Source organism: Sinocyclocheilus rhinocerous, unplaced genomic scaffold, assembly GCF_001515625.1.
Source record: "Sinocyclocheilus rhinocerous isolate Xijiao unplaced genomic scaffold, SAMN03320098_v1.1 scaffold1325, whole genome shotgun sequence".
Taxonomy (NCBI): Eukaryota; Metazoa; Chordata; class Actinopteri; order Cypriniformes; family Cyprinidae; genus Sinocyclocheilus; species Sinocyclocheilus rhinocerous.
In genome coordinates, this window is record NW_015659004.1 from 651,568 (window position 1) to 673,558 (window position 21,991).

General features: G+C 33.9%; 1 protein-coding gene across 1 annotated transcript in view; it reads left to right on the forward strand.

Moving 5' to 3' along the window:
• LOC107723157 (protein sidekick-1-like) overlaps positions 1 to 21,991 on the forward strand; it is a 214,505-nt gene that overhangs the window by 104,230 nt on the left and 88,284 nt on the right. The window contains exons 6-7 of the mRNA XM_016531683.1: positions 242 to 371; positions 21,710 to 21,900. Of these exons, the coding sequence (XP_016387169.1) occupies positions 242 to 371; positions 21,710 to 21,900 (321 nt within the window). The remainder of the gene's footprint in view (positions 1 to 241; positions 372 to 21,709; positions 21,901 to 21,991) is intronic.

The following is a 21,991-nucleotide window of genomic DNA, read 5'->3' on the forward strand; positions in this document are numbered from 1 at the left end:
ATAAGAGACAGGTGGCATCATAAAGTCAGGATGTTAGAGCACCGAACCTTGAAGTTGAGCCTCTCATATAACTTGCATGCACACCTTTCATAGTGTCACTGTGAGTAAGCACAACCGAATCGATGTAACCATGGAAATAAAGGCTAGAATTTCAATTTATTTGACTTTTTTTAGCATCTCATGCTGTCTTCTGTGAGTATAAGTGTGTGACTCATCTCTCGACGTGTTGTCTGTGGTGAAGTGAGGCTGAGCAGGAAGAGAGAGGAGGCATCCATCTGGACCAGAGGATGGAAACCAGACGATGACATCTGGAGCGAGACAGACAGAGAGAGAGAGAGTAGCATCTCATTAATATTTGTAGGTGTTCATACGTAAATTGTGGTTTTAGCAGGCATATATTTAAATAGTTTAAATTGAAAACTATTAGTAGTTTAAATAGACACCAGAGAGTATATGAGCAGAATATGACAGAATCTAGCCATAGTATGTATGAACTTTTAGAGGTGTTCAATAGTTTATAAATCCTTAGAAGTTTGAGGAATTTTGAATTCATGCAATTTAAGGGTTGATTTCACTGTATTTATAAGAAATTGATTTAAATAAGTTTAACACAGTTAATGGGTTTGCCTAATTTGGTATTATAACATTTAATTCTGTTCTGTGTAATTCTATATTTGATACATCTTTAGCTTTGGTTATAATTAACTCATATAAAGAGTGCAAATTAATAAAAAATTTTGTTAGTCCCATTTGGATTTAATTTATAAACTTGCCATTTAAAATTTTTCTCAAAAGTTTCTCCATCATTTACTGATACATGAAACACTGAATGGCACTCTCTGGTATTGTCTGAGTATTTCCTGTAAGTTGGTCACCAATGATGAGACCCTTGCAAATCTTCCAAAAATTCCAACAGTACCGTCATTCGGATCCAAAAGTACCGAATTCCCATCAAGCAAATTGGGAAGTTTTAAATAAAATAAATCAAAAGTAGGGCTGCGCAGTTAATCAAATGCAATATGAGCTGGTGTCTTTGTATAGTAAAGCACAAAAGACTATCTGTTTAAATATGAATATACACAGAAACTCAAAGGTCCTCACGACAACCTGTTAAAATAAACAATTGGTATAACTTGAAGAAATTGTGACAAATATATTACTGTTGTAGAAGAATGTACTTCTTAAAGTGATAATAATATTATTAGTACTAAAATTATGAAATCTTTATTTCTAAGGAATTCATATGAATATTTAACAGTAAACCTCTGTTGTGCAGCACTATGTTTGCCAAAAAAAAAAAATTTGTTAATTTTTATTTGATTGTTTTATACGTTTATCACCACCATTTTTGACAATAAAATTGTATTAAATCCTAAATCCACAACAATTTAACAATGAAATCACAGAATTTCTGAATGAATGAATGAATAATGGACATATTATTGTAAAAAAAAAAATTCAATGTTTTAATTGTAATATTAAATTACCTTTATTTTCCAAAAAATACAATTTGTTTAATTTTCATTACTTTTAAAGATTGATTAAATGAATGTTTTATGCCTTAAAAAAAGTTAAATACACAACATAGAATTTCTGAGCAAAAAACATAAGGCTATTGTAAGAATAAATGAAACTTGAATGCTTTCAAATAATTAGACATGCTAAAACAGAATTTGGTAACAATAAAACATAAGGTTGGAAAAATAAAACATTTCATAGGGCCCTAAACATGTCATATTTGTTAAACTTTTAATAAATTGATGTTAAATTGTTTAAGTTTCATGATTTTAATTAATTAGACATGCTTTTTGATTACTAAAATCTCATTTAACCAACAGATGGAATCCAAAAAATAGAAATGAGATCACTTAAGAGAGAATTTACTAGAAAAGGGACAATGCTGAGTCAGCAGGCCAGACAGGTCATAAAATCCGGTTCATACTGCGGCTTATTCTGAGAAAGAGAAGGTGCCTAACTGTAGTTTTTGTTTTGAGCAGCAGGTTGATCTGGATTTGAGTGGTCTGTGGGTGGCTAAATCATTAATATGAGATTCTTGTCTATGATGCGTGCACCCACTTGAACAAACATTTAGAAGTATTTGACAGTCTGTGTCTCTTTCTTACCTCTTGTTCTTTCTGTTTACATTGTTTGTTAGTGATTGCATGCCAGATGTTGATTATGCACGGTTTAAAACTAAATTCATCAGACACTTGTCCCTGGTGTCATATGCATTTTTAATTGTCTCACAGAATCTCTGTTCCTGCCTCTCTGTATCTCTAGAGATACCACTAGTACCTTTCTATCTCTCCTTCTCTTTGTTCAAGGCCTTCTTCCTCTCTCTGAATGTAACCACAGCATGGCCACATGTCTCTAGAGATACCACTAGTACCTTTCTATGTCTCCTTCTCTGTTCAAGGCCTTCTTCCTCTCTCTGAATGTAACCACAGCATGGCCACATACACAATGCCGTTTTTTAAGAGTGACAATTGCATTTAAATGTGAGAGTTATTGTTTTTGTGTGTACACACTTCAAAATTCATTAATTAGTATTTTTCTCAGTCTTCCGTCTCTCATGATGCTTCCGAAATTATACTAATATGCTGATTTGTTGCACAAGAAACATTTCTTTTTATTATCAATGTTGAAAACAGTTGTGCCGTTTATAGAAACGGTAATACAACTGTATTTTTTTTTTCAGAAAGAACAGCATTTATTTGAAATAGAAATAAACATATTTTTAACATTTCTGTCACTTTTGATTAATTTAACGTGTCCTTGCTGAAAAAAAATAGTTTTAATTTCTTTTAAAAATTTACAAATCTGAACAGCAGTGTATTTTGAATTAAGTTTACTGAATTTTCTGCAGTGTGTTATGTTAGTGCTATTTCTCTGAGAACATAGCAGATTTCATCCTTAATCAGCAAAACCTTTCAAAAGCCACCACTGACTGTGAAGACTGTAATCCATTCGAGTTTATTATTGTCCTAAACATCTAATCCTCAAGATTAAAACATATCCAGATCAGGATTAACACATCTGGAAAATTACATACTCATTGATCTTTAGATGAGATTTATGGCCAACAGTTATTTACAGCCATCTCTGGATCTGGTGTTTAATATATTGCTTCAGCCAGAGTGTTTTTAAAAGGATTTTTTAAATATATTTTTGATTAATCTGTAAGTATTATACAGCCCTGCTTTTCTGTTTCAATCAAATCAAATCAAATGGAACGATTTGATAAAATGCAGGCCTGCTGTGATGGGTGATGATGGTGTTATGGAACAGGAGGTGTTATGATGAAGTATACTAACATCAGAAGCAGGCAGCAAAGCTTTATGTTGTTGCTGATCATGCATGAATGCTAAAATCAAATCTAGGCACATAAACATGTCTCAAATGGCAATATGTTATTTATTTTCGCTGATTCCACAATCAAAACCATAAAGTCGATGTAATTAATCATCTAATTGGGTATGTACAGCACAGTGGGATCTGAAAGTCAAAAATGCTTCTATTTTGCATTCTTTTCAAATCGACAAATTATTATGCAGATCTAATCTGAAATTAAACATTTTGTGAAGAAAATGTCAGGGACTCCACAAGTTTCTGCAAAACCTGATGATCCATTAAAACATCTGACCTTTACAAAGAAGTTAAAACATGGTCAATGTCCCAAATTTGATCAGTGACCTATAATAATGAAAAATGTTAAATATTTCTTCATTTACGTTGTGCATTTTCAAACTCCCAGTTCTTTGTTTATATCCATCTTTAAATGAAAAGAAATCCCAGATTTTCAATGTAGACCCTTGGTCCCCACCGTTACATATTTATATACAAAAAAATGCATCCTTTATGCATTACAGTATTTTGCTTTTGCAATGTCTTTTACATCTTTTAATCTGTTGTATGTCACAATATGGATTTTTCAATAGTGCTTTCATATTCATACTTTAATGAATATGCATTAAATACATGATTAGCACCAATTTTCATGTGTCACCAGGCATATAATGGATTATAATATGCACTATTAATATGTTAATAGTCTTTATGCAGGCCTTATTGATAGTGGGACCAAATAATGTTATATATAGTTGGTTCCCTGCAAGTATTTTGTTAGCTATTTCAGCGTATTGCATCTTTATGTCTGCCTGCCTTCGAGTGTTTGTCAGGATGTTCTCAATAAAAGGAGTTGACTTTGCTGTTGCTTTAGAAGGTGAAGTTTATTTGTTTTCCAACTTATAACAAGGTTCATTACATTTCAGATTGATATGCAACTTTCAAAACCTTGTTTTGAATTCCTTGTACGATAAGAGGATGGAAATACATCCTCTTGTTTATATAATCTACTAAATGTTTTGATAAAGATACACACCTTTTGAAATTCCTGCTCGTTGTTAATTTGACAAGACCTGAATTTATATAGTGATGAAATACTAACTACAACAAAACGCTTTCCTGTTTTGTGTATCTTTAACAATACATTATCATATAAACATCCAGTCAGTGTGTTTTTTTCCTCTATACAATCCAATAGTGTTTTGGAACCAAATCATTTTCATTTGATGGACAACAACAGTTTAGATGAGTAAATTTGTATTTTTGGGTGAACTGTTCCCTTGGACAGTATCCAAGTCACATTAGCAAAATGTTGGAGAAACTTTGACATTTCAGTGAAATTTGGCTGGCAAAAAGGTCTATTGTCATTAGTGTAGTGATGTATGAATCACAGCTCACACAAAAGTCACTTTCAAACTAAGCAACTTCCGAATTTGCATAACCAACTTGAACCTGATGCGAAATATCTTCCCCCTCAAGCAAAACTGAATTCCTATTTAAATGACTTGATTTTGACAGCATAATATTGCTTTATACTCAAACAACTGTATATTTTTGGAGCAGCTATACATATTTTTGCTTGTGCTATATCTGTACTGAGTTACGAATATTTCTTCATCTCTAGTTCACTCACGATGTCCAATCATAGGTTACGCAATTAGCAGTTGGACATATTCTTGTTTCACACCAGTGAGCTGTTAATTATGTTGTATATTTGACAGGCTCTAATAGACCGATCCTACAAGCACCTTGAGAATTGATGCTAGTGTGTGTGTTCATTTTTGCATCGTCCTCCCTCTCCTCTCCTCCTCGTCTACATGTGTTGTCATGTAATAAAGTCCATCCTTGAAGACATTTACTCACCTCGTTTCAACATGAAGGCTTTTTCCCGTCATTTTCAATTACAGGCACAAGGCTGTGTTGATTCGGTGTGTGTGTCCGTCCGTCTGTTTGTGTGTGACCTCTGCGGGGCCTTGTCTTTGCCAGTTAGAACACGCAGGCCAAAATTTTATCTCGCAATGGCAGCCGACTCGCACAACATGAGCCAAAGTCTCCTTCAAGAGAATTAACCAAATCATTAGAGATAAAGAAAGAACGAGAGAGAGACAGACTCATTAATGTCTGAGTAGTTTACTGAAAAGTCTCTTCCTCCCTCTGTACCATCCACTAAAGATGTTTGGGTCTTTTTCTCTGTTCATATTGTGGAGGTTGTAAGTGTGTGTTTTTGGGCCTGAGTGATACAATTGTTATAATTTCTACTGTAGACATACTAGCTCTGCTGTAAATCTACTGAGCTGCTTTGCTGTGTACTGTCTACATAGGCAGCTGCCTTCTAAGGGAACTGAAAAGGAACCCGATAAGTGACTGATTTTGGATGCTATACAAAAAAACAGCAGCTCTTCATGCCTCACACATAGCACTCAACTCAAGACAGATTGCAGAACAGTTTGATTTTAGCTCAGTGCTTCAATAATCAAAAAGCATCATATGACCCCTTTAAGCAATGCTATAATAATGCTTTAACAAGCATAAATCCATACATATCACACATATCTGTTTGGTATAATCTAAATTTATTGAATTATTTTCATTTTCATATTTTCAGTTTTCATTTTAGTAAATGTATTATGTGATTATGTCATTTTATTAGTTTTTGTTTGTATAGATTTCCATTTAGCTATAATTTATAAAATTATTTTAAAAATATATAATTTCAGTTTTTTGCAGTAATTGTAGTACTTAAACTTATTTCATTTTAGTTAATTACCAAGGCAACATTTCTAATATTAATTCATTTAAATAATTTTTGTCATCTAATATTTATATTTTTTATTTTATTTCAGCTTTAATTAAATTTACAATTAATTTAGTTTGTTTTAGCTTAGTAATAACACTTTAATTTTAGAAAATTTAAATTTAAATTTATTAGACTACATATAGAAATTATTCACCCATTTACTCATTAATAAAATGTATTAATAAAATGTACTGCACACTTTAGTAGAATTTAAATTGTTCTGATACACTCAATGTTACTGTATTTCTTGCACTAAAAACAGTCATACCTTTGTTTTTATGGATTTTATTTGTGAATTCTCTCATGATTGGCTAACCTTTTCTTTCTGGTGAAGTTCACATCTTTTTTTTATTTCCAAAGTGCAAGAGAACTCCTATTTTCCATTAGATTTTCCCTTTAAAAATACACTAATACCCTACTACAGTGTTATATAAGGATGTGTTGTGTTCAGGATCTTCTTCATGATAGTGTTGTTTAAGGGTCTGGACTTCTGACATAAAGTCTGCAGAATAGATTTCAAAGAAACCTTCTGAAATCACAATCCTTTTCTGTTATCGTTGTGCGTTTGAGTGTGTCATTTAAATCCATTGTTCCAGGGCAACTCATGCAGTTAGTCTGAACTGTTCTATAAAAAAGTGTCTGTTAAACAACAAGTGACTACAAAAAATGAGTTATACCGCAGTTATATGTGGGAGAGAAAGTCTTATTTCTTGCTTTAGGAAGACTTTTAAAGACCCCATGGAATTTCAAATTGGACTTTTGGGGCTTTTAGTCCATGCCATTTAGCTTTGATGCCATCTGTATGCTAGCATAGCCTACGCCTAGAAGTTGACAAAATTAACTTTGAACTGTTACCAGGATTTATTCTTACCTTGCATTGAGTGTCAAGTCTGAGGCAATTTATCTCCCATATTAAGCTCCATTGGGCCTCAGCCTTGAAGGTCTTCAATATGTGTGTGCATGAGAGTGTTTGTAGAAGTATTTGTATCAGATTGTTTGTTTGTATTTACTCGTCCTCCCTTCACGATGTGGATTTACACTAGAACACTTTTATTTGAATGTGTCTAATTTGACGTGTCCCTGAGTCAAGCTGCCTATGAGTCACTCCTGCAGCTAGACAGTAAACTGGATTAATTCATGTTTGTCAGGGTGCTTCATAGCGGCGGTGTCCTGAGCCTCTGTAATCCACATTCAGCGGTCTACATGAGGACACATACACTACCATTCAAAAGTTTGGGGTCAGTTTTTAATGTTTTTAGCAGCCATTACTACAGTCTTCAGTGTCACATGATCCTTCATTCTAATACGCTGGTTTGGTGCTCAAGAAACATTTCCTCTTATTATCAACATTGAAAATAGCTGTGCTGCTTAACATTTCTGTGGAAACAGTGATGCATTTTTTTCAGGATTCTTAGATGAATAGAAAGTTCATAAGAACAGCATTTATTTGAAACAGTATCTTTGTAACATTATAAAAGTCTGTTGTAAGTCACTTTTGATCAATTTAATTAATCCTTCCTTAATAAAAGTACAAATTCCTTTAAAAAAATCAGTAGTGTATATAAGTGAGGGCTGAATGAATGGAGTGAGTGAGCAAATGAGTGAGTGAATAAGTAAAGCAGTTGATGTGAAGTGAGTAAATGAGCGAGTTATCTTTTTCCCCGCCATTGAAGGAATTTTCCTGCAATCCATGTTTTCACTGTTATATGGTAGGGGGCGCTATTATGCATCATCTGAAATACTACAGAAACTCCAGATCCAAAAACAAGCGAAGAAGAAGAAGAAACAAGCGATAGAAGCATAAATTACTGAATGAAATGTTGAACTCATGAAGAGGTATAGGACTGTGCAAGCTGTGCAAATCTGTGTTTTGATAATCGTTCTGAATTTAATCCGGATTTAGTCTTTGACAAATAGACAATTTTCCCAACTTTTTGTTCAAAATGTTGCTTTTTTAATGAAACTTACCCACATTCACAATTGTTGATAAAAAAAAGAATGCATGAAGTTAGAATAAAATGGTTTGTTTTGTTTAAAAGCAGAGCCTCTGTTGTTTGATATATTGTATGTTTAGATTCTGGGGGCCATGAAGCTTTTGTGAAAATTATCAATAATGCTGGTGCTGGCTGGTAACTTAAAAAAAAAAAATGTTGGGGAGGAAAGAGTTAAGAAGTTAATGAATTAGTGATTCACTTAGTAAATAGAGAAAGTTGGAAGTGAATGAATGAACAAAGGAATAAATAAGTGAATGAATGATAAAATGAATCCACAAATGAGTGTGACTCTTAAATTGCCTGCTGTTGTTTATAACAACGGCTGGATGAATTGGAGTGCGTGAATGAGTGAGTGAATAAGTTAAAGGAATAGTTCACCCAAAAATGAAAAATTCTGTCATCATTCACTCATCCTTTTGGTTGTTCCAAATCTGAGTTTTGAGGTTTGTTTCCAAATCTGAGTCTGAGTTTTTTTCTTCTGCCGAACCCAAATGAAGATATTTTGAAGAATGTTGGCAACCAAACAGTTGACGGTATCCATTGAATTTCAAAATATGGAGAAAAAATACCATGGAAGTAAATGGCTACCGTCAACCGTTTGGTTAACAACATTCTTCAAAAGCTGAAAGAACTCATACTGGTTTGTAACAACTTGAGGGTGAGAAGATGATGGCAGAAATTTCATTTCTGGGTGAACTTTTCCTTTAATAAGCAGTTGAATTTAAGTGAGTGCATTAAGAAGCAAGAGAGTAAGTGATTCACTGTAAATAAGGGAACAAAATGTATAAGTGAATAAATAATGAGCGAACGATTAAATGAATTAGTGCTGTCAAACGATTAATCGCGATTAATCGTATCCAAAATAAAAGTTTTTGTTTATGCGATTAATTGCGATTAATCATTTGACAGCACTAAAATGAATCCACAAATGAGCATGGCTCTTAAATCGCCTGCTGTTGTTTATAACTTTAAAAGCTCTCAACTGTTGTTTACTCACTTGACATGACTGTGAGTAACAGACCTCATGACCCAATTGCTGAGTTTAACCACACAACTTTAAACAGCTCGGAGATACTGAGATATCTTCAGATCTCAGATCACACTCTAACCTTCACGGATATACAGCTGTAATGAGTTTGACTGGAGGACTGTTTGAACATGTGCAGTTGCTGAAGGTAGATCTGTGGTATCACTCAGTCATATTGAGAGCCCTCAGAGACTCACCTCTTTAATTTGGTCTGCTGTGGCTGGATGAGTTTGACACTTTTAATTAATTAATGCCGTTACACGTCGCTTAACATGCACGTTAAGAGGTCAGATATGGAAGCCCTGCTCATACTGTATAAGTTTAAAATATTTTGTGTGCAGAGCTGGTTCACTCAAAAAGGACCTTTATGTTAAATGAGCTATTATACATTAATATATTTATGCATTAGTGACCTGAGGAAAAATCACATCTTATCAGTGATGAAACTCTGAACTCAGATACAGGGTTAAATCATATTTTGGGACTAAGACGAAGACCATTAAACATGACCAGACATGCTGTGACTAAAATAACTAGCCAATAGATACTGCTAACTGTTCTTTCACCAAACTGTTCTCTAAAGACAGCTAACCAGATCACACACTCAGACACATGGGACTTGAAATCATGTCCATGCCAATCCAGAACCACGGAGTGTATAGTAGTTGTGATTCAAGACCTGCTTGTTGTTAAGACCCTTTTTGTGTACTTTTTGAGTACTTACCTTGAAAAAAACTTACTCTGTGTCCTAAACAGATGTGTCAAGTAATTATTCTGTCCTCACTGAAAGCAAACATGCTGCGTGAAATGACAAAATCACAGCCTATCAGAGCAGGACTTTGGACCAATGAGACTAAAAAATAACACTTTTTTTAGTATTATTTCTATAGCATTATTAATATTTTTAATTTGCTTTTATTTTTGGCTACACTTTATTTTTAAGGTGTCCTTGTTACAGTATAATTATACATTTAAGTGCTGAGTAATATTAATTAACTACATGTACTTACTATATGGTTAGGATGAGGGTTCGGCTTAGGGTTGCTTGCATGTAATTATGCATAATTTATTGTTATTATAATAGTAAGTATATGTAGCATGTGTAACAAGGACATCTTAAAATAAAGCCTTACCTTATTTTTATATTTCCAATTTTAATTTTAGTTATGTTTTAGTAATTTTGTTATGTACATTTGGAATTTTTATTCATATTTTTTATTTAGCTTTATTTAATTTTTTTCAGTTTTAGCTTAATTAATCTAGTACTTAAAGGGGTCATATGATGCGATTTAAATTTTTCCTTTCTCTTTGAAGTGATACAAACTCTTGGTGCATAAAGATTTTATTGATTTTGTCTGGTCGTGCCGTGAGATGGCATCACAGTATGGTAAGGGGCGTAACATTTCCGTCACACATCATATGACCCCTTTAAATGAAAATTAGAAATGTTGGCTTGGCAATTAACTGAAATAAAATGTTTAAAGTTTTTCTTAATATATATATATATTCATATTCATATTTATATTTCTAAAGAGGTTTTTTTTTTTTTTTTTAGTAGTTTTACTTTTGGTTAATAACAATAACACTGAAAGTCACAACCCATAATAATGATTTTCAATGCTTATAATGTGCAATTTAAATTTTTTTTAATTTTAGGATTTTTAGATTAGAGTTTTTTTTCTACTTAACCATCTGTGACTGTCAATAGCATCCTGAAACAAGACATTTTGTATTTTCCTTGTGGTTATATGGTTTTATAAACAATTTTTATGAAGGGTTTTACAAACAATGTGAATTACACTGTGCAAAAAGGTTTTGACTTTTCTGAAACTGAAAATAACATAAAAAGATGTACTTTTTAGATCATGGAAAACAACAGTCCATAAAATCTGTTTTTATGATGAAAAAAGCAAGCCAATGGCAGAATGTCTCATTTTGTGCAAATGTTCAGTTGACATTTGCAGCTGGTTAGGACACAGGTAATTACTGACATTTTGGCCTCATTCATGAAAAACTGTCAGGGTTTGGGTAAAGGGCTGGAGCAAGGACTCAGTGGTGCAGGAGATGGGCTTTTGTTAATAAAATAATACAAAAACAACAACAAAAACTACCTCGTGGGGGAAAAACACAGCTGGACAAGGCACAAGACAAGACAAGACAAGACAAGGCACAAGGCACACACTCAACATTCGACGATGAACTCGCCCAGGGTTGCAAACACAAGGAGAATAAATAGGGACCCAACGAGGAGGGTAACGAGGGAAGACAGGTGGGGCAAATGAACCAATAATAGGGAAACAAGATGGGCGGGGTCAAGACAATAGACATGAGAGCACATGGCACACAGGAAACAAGGACAAACGCCATGTGCTCACACAAAACAAAAACACAAGCACATGGCCAGCAAAACAATCACAAGCCATGTGCTTGAACAAAACAAGACACAAACACGCAGCTAAAGAGAATACTCATAATCTGCGTGTTCACACAAGACATGACAACATGAAAGCACGCAGTCAATGAAAAACACAAGCTGCGTGCTACACAGCACAAGACATAACATAACAGCACGCAGCCGATAGGAACACGAACTGCATGCAACAACACGACAACGCGAGCACGCAGCCGAACACGAACCGCGTGCTACACAAGACACAACACACACGCAGACAGAAGAGCGCACGGCCCGAGCGAACTCGAGACCGCACGCTCCCACAACAAGACAGAACATGGAGCACGAGTGTCCGAACCCCGACACGAAAACGAAACCCAACAAGACATGAGTGCCGGGATCCGAACACCACGCTCCAACATGAAACAAGGATACAGGACACGCAAACGAGAGCGCATGAAAACAACGACATGACGAGAGTGTCAGGGCTCTGTCACAAAACCATGAATAAACTAGACCGAAGTGGCAGAACCCTGACAAAAACAAGCAGAACGAATTTCAGTGCGAGTCATTTGTTAAACTGTAAAACTTTATTCTGATTTTGTGTTTCTATGAAAAATGCAATAGTTTCTCGAGCTATTTGAATGAGTCTCATTGCACAAAATAGTTGCAAAACTCAAAACTAAACTAGAAAGTCATCCTTTTTTACACTAGGCACTCAAGCTGAAACTAAACCGAAAGGACCGAAAGTTCTAGGAGAAGATGTTTCAAGTTTTTCTGATCGAGCAATTTGCCATTCACTGACAGTGTTCAAAGGTGATCTGTGAAGTTCTTTTGGGTCTTACTTCTTAATTAAGTGCCGTTCCTCCTGCATTTTTGGCATGATCAAAAGATCTCTGCCGGCAGAACAGGAAGATACATTCGATTAAAATGAGCCCTGAAAGTATATTAATAGCTAAGTCTGTTAGCACTCTCAAGGGAACTGCTGAGATCCAGCTCTTATGAATTCATCCAGACACCAGGAAGACTACAAAAATAAGTCTCTGGCTTTTAGACTTATTTTCCTCACCCTTGCCTGCTGCGGCCTGGAAGAATAAACTGGATTGACTCTAAGTGTGTGAATTACCTGACAAAAGCGAAAGGCAGCTCTGCTATTTGGTCCGTTGAGGGTAAGTGGAAAAATTGCCAGGAATTATACCTAGGGAGTGGACATCCCTCTCTTTCTCACTTGGCCTCTTTTTACCTCGCTTTCTTGTTCATTAAGGTGATTGACACTGGAACTGGAGAGGGTCAATAGGTGCTGGTGTGCAAAAGAGAAAGGAAAGAGATCTCTTTGCAATTTCTGTTTTGTCCCGGTTTCTCTCCCTTTATCTCTGTCTTGCATGCTTCTTTCACAGCGCAATCACAGCATCGTTCTCTTTCTCAATACTTAAGTCAATCGAACAGAAAGCAGCACATCATGACCGCTATAAAAATTCTGTTATAGCTGTGTGTTTTCAAAGAATGTTCCAGATGAAGTGAGGAATGTATCGGTGTAATCCCACCAGATGTGTACTTTTTTGGTGTAGCCTAGTGGTAAAATATCTGGGTTTGTAACTTAAATCAATACTGTTCAAAATTTGGGGTCGGTAAGATTTTTAAATGTCTTTGAAAGTCTCTTATGCCCCCCAATGCTGCATTTCTATTATTAAAAATACATTAAGATGTAGTAATATTGTGAAATAATTCACATTTAGAATAAAAAATAGGTTTTCTATTTTAATATAATTGTAAAATTATTTACACCTATGATAGCAGAGCTTGAATTACAACATATTTTAGTGATTTTTTTTAATTTTTTCTTCTTTTTTTTCCGCATTTCTAAATACCCCAGACTTTTGGTAGTGTAGGTTCCAGTTTGGAGTTGGTCCATTAAATAAGTATTTTTTTTTCTGAATCATAAAAGGAACCCCCCCCCCTAAACATGTTAGTTATAGTCAGAATTCAAATCATTCTGTGAGATTGAAATCAGAAACAATGACCAAATCTGAATTGGAACTAGAGTTCCAAACCTAATATGACTTTGTCTTCTGCTGAACACAGAAGAAGATATTTGAAGAATGTTGAGGTCAAAACAACATTAAACTTCCATTGTATGGACAAAAACAGTAAACCACATAACTTGTTAATGTGTCCCAAGAAAAAAGTCAGGTTTGGAATCAAATGAGGGTGATTTTTCCAACATTTTTGGATGAACTATCCATTGAAGTGCAATCTAAATTAGAAACAACAACTACAATCAGATGATTTTTTTAAACTACGAACAGACAATGATGTTTTAAACATTCCATTCTGGATGACGAGATAAACATGTTTACCCTTGCTGCTCCATATTCATTTAGATATTCATGAAGTGATGTTTGAGTTCTTTGACTCCAACAAATAAAGGAGGGAGGAATGGAAAGAGACACTGAAAGAAGAAGAGAGAGACTGCTGGGGTTCATCTGTTTATTTCCTGATGTCTTAGCATCTCCTGTTCAATTACAGATCCAGAGATTAAGAGTGACAGATGATCAGAATAACATGCGCCTCCAATCCAAATATTATATGTAGTCATATGCATGTGTGTGGCTTCTGCTCATGCATGAACATGGGCTTGTTTTTGAATTATCAATTCCTCTCTCTCTCTCTCTCTCATGTATCTGATGCTGCTGGGGTTCCTCTGTCAGTTCCTGATGTAAATCTTTCATGACTTGTCTCTCATTCTCACTTCCTCCCTCACGCTCATCCTGTTCTTTTCCTTTCATCCACTGTTTCTCGTGTCCTTTCTTCTCTCCCCGCTCTCCTCTGCTCTTCATTTGCCCTGGCACATCATCTTCCTCCCTGAAACTTCATCACTCAATTTGTGCTTCGCCCTGGTTCGTGTTTGTAAAGTTTTCTGGAGAAAATGGGTGGGAGATTTCTTTAATATCTCAGTTGTTCCTCCTGTGCATTAATGAGAGCAAACTTTTGCTTAAAGCCGACTTCAATTTTTCACACTATTTCATTGCCTGAGACCAAATTTGCAGGTTGTAAAAGATTTATTTCGTCGTAAGGCAAAATCTGTTGTCTTCGCATAATTGGCTGATAAATTGCATTTGCGATGAATCTCAGCTGGCAATGTCACAGATTTTGGTTCACATTCCTCCTATGACACCCTTCTAATGAATAACCAATTGGAGCACAGAAATTGATTGTGTGTGTGTAATCACAAGCACAATGTGCACATTTTTGTATGCGCTGAATACCTGAATGACTTCATTCACTCGACAAAAATGTGCAATGTAAAACAGCAGACTGCTGGGAATAATGTTTCCCATAATACAGAGAACCAGTGTGAAAAGTTATTCGGAGGTGATTTTTAATACTTTTATGTGTCTAAACAGCTGCATTATTTTTCAAAAAAAAAAAATGTTTGTAAAAAAAATATAGACATGTAAATGACCTGAATGATTGTCAAGAAGTTTGTTTGTCGTAAAATTCTGTCATCATTTATTCAATTTTGTGTCATTTACATTTACATTTACATTTAGTCATTTAGCAGACGCTTTTATCCAAAGCGACTTACAAATGAGGACAATTTTAAACCCATATGAGTTCCTCAGACTACACTCTAAGAAAAATCTGTAAAAAAAATAAAAATAAAAAACAATGTACCATGATAATTTGAAGGAAATTTCCGTATTTTTCACAGTTGTTTGAATCGTGTTTTAGGGTTAAAGGAAATGTCTGTAAACTTAATGGAAAATGTAATGGTAATTTCCTGCAAAGACTATATCTATTTTTCTATGGATTCTTTTCTTACAGTGCTATGTTATGTTAGTACTGAGATACTATTAGTTTTTTTCTTTTAATGTTATACATTTTCATTTTTAAATTTACATTTTATTCGTTTAGTTATGTTTATTTTATTTTTTTGTTTTTTTATTTAATGTTTACATTTTTTGTAGTATTTATAGTATTTTATAATACAATCTATATACACTGGAAAAACTGGCATTGCTAGTAAATGTTTACAATTACAAAGAAGTATTGTATTAAACATGTTTTGAATTAGAAATACTAAAATCAATTTTGAATTAGAAATACTGTAAGAGTATTATTACAATAGGTCTCTAATATTTTTTCTCCAACAATCTTTGAACTTCAAAAAATCTTTTTTTTACAGTGTTACTTTTATTTTTATTTAGTTGTTTTAATACATCAAGTTAAACTAAATGAAAATGAGAAATGTTGCTGAGGCAACTAGCCTAAGTAAAATAAATGTAAGTTTTTTATGGTTTTAGTTTTATTTAACTGTAATAACCCTGCCTCAGATGTACTAAAAGAATCATTAAAGGGGTCATATGATGTTGCTAAAAAGAACATTATTTTGTGTATTTGGGGTAATGAAATGTGTTTATGCGGTTTATGCCTTCTTTCTTTGCGTGAACATTTGGGCAGTGTTATGCAAATCTTCCCACACAGTGACGTAGACATGTGGGGGCGTGTTAGAACGAGACGTTTTAGGTAGGCGTGGTTGACTTTTAACTTTTATAAAGAATATCTCTTTGGATTTGAGACTTTAGTCTTTGCAACTTTACAGATCTTCTTTATGCACCAAGAGCTTGTAACACTCCAAAGAGAAAGGAAAAATTGAAATCGCACTAAAATCAATTTTGAATTAGAAATACTGTAAGAGTATTATTACAATAGGTCTCTAATATTTTTTCTCCAACAATCTTTGAACTTCAAAAAAATCTTTTTTTTACAGTGTTACTTTATTTCAGTTTTAGTTGTTTTAATACATCAAGTTAAACTAAATGAAAATGAGAAATGTTGCTGAGGCAACTAGCCTAAGTAAAATAAATGTAAGTTTTTTATGGTTTTAGTTTTATTTAACTGTAATAACCCTGCCTCAGATGTACTAAAAGAATCATTAAAGGGGTCATATGATGTTGCTAAAAAGAACATTATTTTGTGTATTTGGTGTACATTAATTGCAATCAGAATCAAAACCAGAATCATTCAATTCCCTTCCTAATCACTGTTGTGTCCTTGAGAGAGACACTTGTGTTACTCTAGAGCAGTGTTTCCCAACCTTTTTTTAGTCGCGGCACCCTTTGGAAATTTTAACAAACTTGTGGCACCCTACAAAATTAATTTTGCCACAATATTTGAATTTCTAACTTCAATATGATAATTTGAAAAGTATAGATATTCGGTACAAGGAAACACTGCTCTAGAGGACAGGATTGGAAAACCCACATTGTGTCAAAGCATGTGTGCTGCCACTAGGCCAGAGCTTACTGTTAAGATATTTTCATATGAAACTAGATTAAAAATGCATGTAATGAAGTCGTGTGACAACAATTCAGCACAGCTTGTTTAGTTTGGAATGTTTATTATTTCATAATGTGTACTAATAATGTTTCACTTGCTATTTCTTGAGTTTTGGCAGTGTCAGGCATTTTGGCAGTGTGACTGCTCCTACGACACCTGTCTAATGTAAAACCAATTAAAGTACAGCAGTTGCTGAGGTTGTTGTGTGAGACAGAGCAACAGAGACAGTGAGAGGGAGAGACGTTCACTTAAATGTTAATACTAGCTTGCAGTATGACAGGATGATGAGCTAATGATAAAGCTGCCTTCTGAAGAATAACTCTCTCTCATGTTATACTTTATATATGCACTGTATATACACATTACCTACAGTACTGTCAGTACTATTTTTATGAATAGTTTTATTTAGAAAGGATGCATTAATTTGATCAAATGTGACAAGACTTTTTATATTTTTTACAAAAAAATTTTTTTTTTTTTAAATAAATGCTGTTCTTTTGAACTTTATATTTATTAAAGAATCCTGAAAAAAATACATCACAGATTTCACAGAAATATTAAGCAGCACAACTGTTCTCAACATTGATAGTAAAAATAATGTTTTTTGAGAACCGAATCAGCATATTAGTATCATGTGACACTGAAGACTGGAGTAATGATGCTGAAAATTCAATTTTGTCATCACAGGAATAAATTACATAAATCTTACCGACACCAAACCTTCGAACAAGGGTATATGTAGAGCAAGTCAGGCATCTCAATATGAACTGAAATATTTCATATTTCTCATCAAATTCCAAATGATCTGAGCTAATCCACCCATACTCAAATTATATTATAATATATATATATATATATATTTATTTATTTATAAGTACTGTCAAACGATAAATCGTGATTAATCGCATTAAAAATAAAAGTTTTTATTTACATAATATATCTGTGACGTAGACATGTGGGGGCGTGTTTAAACGAGGCGTTTTAGGAGGGCATGGATGAGTCTTAACTTTTATAAAGAATATCTCTTTGGGTTTGAGACTTTAGTTTTTGCAACTTTAGGGATCTTATCTATTCACGAACAGTTTGTAACACTCCAAAGAGAAAGGAAAACTTGAAATCACATCATATGACCCCTTTAATTAATATAAACCAAGTAATTGTCACAAAAGCCATGTACTGTATATTTACAGTACTTTCATTTCCTTAATGACGATTTTGTTTCAATTATTCAGAAGTTATTTTATTTAATTTTATTTTATTTTAATGAGTTAAGAGAATTTTATTTTTTTTATGAATTTAATGTACTAATATTATGAGTGCAGTGAAGCATACATCATAAGAAATGTTTATGATTTCATAATGTGGTCTTTTCACATGATTTTTTTTTTTTTGGTAATATGTAGTATTCAGTGTATACCCAGTTTGCAGTATGCATGCATTTCATTCCAAAAATAGCAACTACTCTTGTTTATCTTTATTGGATCTCCTTATTTTTCTCCAATTATTTTGCGTTTTGTACATAACATATGCATGCATACCCAAGTTTTTGTCTGATCATTTGAAATTATTCTACAGGCCTTAAAATGGGAAATCCTAAAGCTAAACCCACACACACAGCATGATATGTAGTTTCACACTGATTAATATGTGCACACATTGACCAATCACAGCTGAGAGTCCTGAGAAAAAATTATTTCCGTGCTCTCTCTTTCTTGTCTGCTGTCACCCATGCTGTCTTCCTCTGTGTGTGTGTGTGTGTGTGTGTGTGTGTGTGTGTGTAATCTCTCTTGTACTGTGTGTTTAGATGGATTTGTTAGAGGCTTAAGATAATGGATTCTCCTCAGAGACAAATTTAATATCTCCACATGTCGTAATCTCACTCACTACTCATGTAGACAGACACTGGATTAAGATTATTACATCCGATCTCACCGAATGACCCCTATCCTTGTGTGTGGACTTCGTGTGTCCCTGTATAGCTGTGTTCTACATCGTTTTACGGCCATCTCGATATGCTCAAGGCAGCTAATCTCTGCGCCTGATGAAAACCAACCCGTGGAAGACAACACCGTGTCAACACCATGTCAAACACCATTCTGACTTGAGTGCATGAGGCTGTATAAGCGGCTGACAGCAACATTACCTCAGATGCACGACACACTGTCTTTTCCCCTTAGTACAAATCCTCCTTTTCATTTGCGGCGTTCTTCAGGCTACTGTACTTCTGAGCTCACTCTGAAAAATAACACGCAGCTATAATCAGCATTTCCCGAAGCACAATATGAGAATAGATAGACTCGCACAATTATTCTGTCAGCAGAGGTGAGGGATGTGAGCTAGAGTGGGATTCTTTATTTCTGTTGGATCATATTTAATGTATTTATGTTAATTGTTTGCCGTTCAGCATGACATTGCATTTCACACAGTTTGATTTAGACGTGTACAGTTGTTTGTTGGTTCTGGAACAATGTTCTTATCGATCGATCACAGCCATTTCAACCCCTGAAACCAGAGAGCACTGACTGGTTGAATTTTTTTCATATACAGGTGCATCTCAATAAATTAGAATGTCGTGGAAAAGTTCATTTATTTCAGTAATTCAACTCAAATTGTGAAACTCGTGTATTAAATAAATTCAATGCAAGCTTATATTAATAACTAGGCAGATAATGTTTGATGACATTGATGATGGCTTGACAAAGCGTTGCCTTAGATCAAAATAACCTTGAAAATCTTGAAGTTTGAAAGTATAGCTACTCAAGTCAGAGAATTAAAGGTTGCTAACATGATTAAACTTGATGTTATCATGTTTTAGCATATTGTATGATTTAACATCTTGCAAGTACGTTTATAGCGTGTTTTAACATGTTGCTAACATGTTTAGCACATTTCTAGCATGATTTAGTCTAGCATGTTGTTGGCATGTTTTAACAAAACATTTTAGCACATTGTTAGCATATTTCTAGCATGATTTAACACCAGATCCAAATGTTGTTGTTCATACTTCATAGATAATTTTATCCTCCATTTAGTTATTAATGCAATAATCAATGTGACTGAATCAGTGATTTGAACTCAAGAACTGATTCATGCATGAGTTCAGCCTGGTTTTATGAACTGAACAAAGATCAGATCATTGAAAAGTTCTGACTCAAAGGAATGATTTGTTCATGAATCAGTGGCTCTACTGTATACAGTTGTGGTTCTAGCATGATTTAGCATGTTTTTAACATGTTTTAACAAAACATTTTAACATATTAGAACATTGCTATCATGTTTCTAACATGATTTAACACTTTTTTGCCATGTTTTAGTAAGTTGTTAACATGATTTAACTGATTTAGCATGTTGCTAGCATGTTTTAGCAAAGTTGCAAGTATGTTTTAGCAAGCGATTTAACACGTTTTATCACAATGCTAGCATGATTTAACATTTTGCTAACATGTATTAGCGCATTTCTAGCATGCTTTAGCATTTTTCTACCATGTTTTTACATGTTGGTAACCTGATTTAGCATGTTGCTAGTATGTTTCAGCAGGTTGCTAGCATGTTTTAACAAAGCATTTTATACAGTACTGCGTATAAACTAACATTTAAAAGCTGAAGGGTTGATAAGATTTTTTTATTTTTTTATTTATTTGATACAAAAAAAACAGGAGCATTGTGAAATATTATTACAGTGTAAAATATATAAAAAAAACTAAAAATAATTTTTTTAATATATTTAATGTCATTTATTTCAAAGCTAAATCTTCCATTATTCTAGTCTCCAGTGTCACATGAATCTTAAAAAATATCGTAATTTGCTGATTTGGTGCTCATGAAACATTTCTGATCAATGTTAAAAACAGTTGTGCTGCTTAATATTTCTGTAGAAACTGTGATACATATATTTTTTCCTGGATTATTTGGTAAATAAAAAAGAACAGAATTTATTTGAAATAAATAAAAAAATCTTAATAAAAAAAAAAGTTTTTACTGCCATTTTTTGGCATTTTATTGCAGCCTTGCCATCACAGGAATAAATTACATTTTATAATTTATTAGATCAGAAAGCAGTTAGTTTCAGTTGTTTTTATATTTCAAAATATTGCTGTTTTTTTTATTCAAATAAAGACACAATAAATAAATAAATAAAGAATCGATCGATCGATCGATCGGTCGGTCGGTCGGTCAATCAATCAGTCAGTCAATCAATCAATGTTCAAAACAGTTGTGCTGCTTAATATTTCTGTAGAAACTGTGATACATATATTTTTTTCCTGGATTATTTGGTGAATAAAAAAAGAACAACATTTATTTGAAAGAAAAAATGTTTTTACTGCCATTTTTTGGCATTTTATTGCAGCCTTGCCATCACAGGAATAAAGTACATTTTATAATTTATTAGATCAGAAAGCAGTTAATTTCAGTTGTTTTTATATTTCAAAATATTGCTGTTTTTTTTTATTCAGATAAAGACACAATAAATAAATAAATAAACAATCAATCAATCAATCAATCAATCAATCAATCAATCAATCTTACAGACCCCACATTTTTTTGGTAGTGTATATGACATCAAAGCTAACAAACATTGGCTAAAACCCACAAAAGTTGGCTTTAAACATTACAATTTGTCTCGGCTTGAATTTGGGGCCTAGCCAACCTGTTAATTCAGGGTGCCCACATATTTTTGACCTTGTAGTGTATGTATTTTTCTTGCATATTTAACACATAACACATAGTTGCTGTGCTCTTCATAATTCTTGGCTTGAGTATTAATTTCAGTATGGCAGTTAATGTGCTGTGTTTTGTGTGTGTCCGCGGAGCAGATCTCTTGACAGGCTGCAGGTGTTCTGGAAGCGTAATGGGGTGAGACTAACAGCAGGAGTGGACTCATTCGGTCGCAGGCTGGTCATCAGTAACCCCACCTCAGCGGACGTTGGTCTGTACGTGTGTGAGGCTGCGCTCAGAAACAGCAGTCAAAAGAGCACTGAGGCCAAAGCGTACCTCTCCGTGCTGGGTAAGATGATTGGTGTTACTATACATGCAGGTTCAGACAGATTTTTAAGTATTATTTTACTGAAATGCCCTGAAGAGAAAGAGCTTGACAG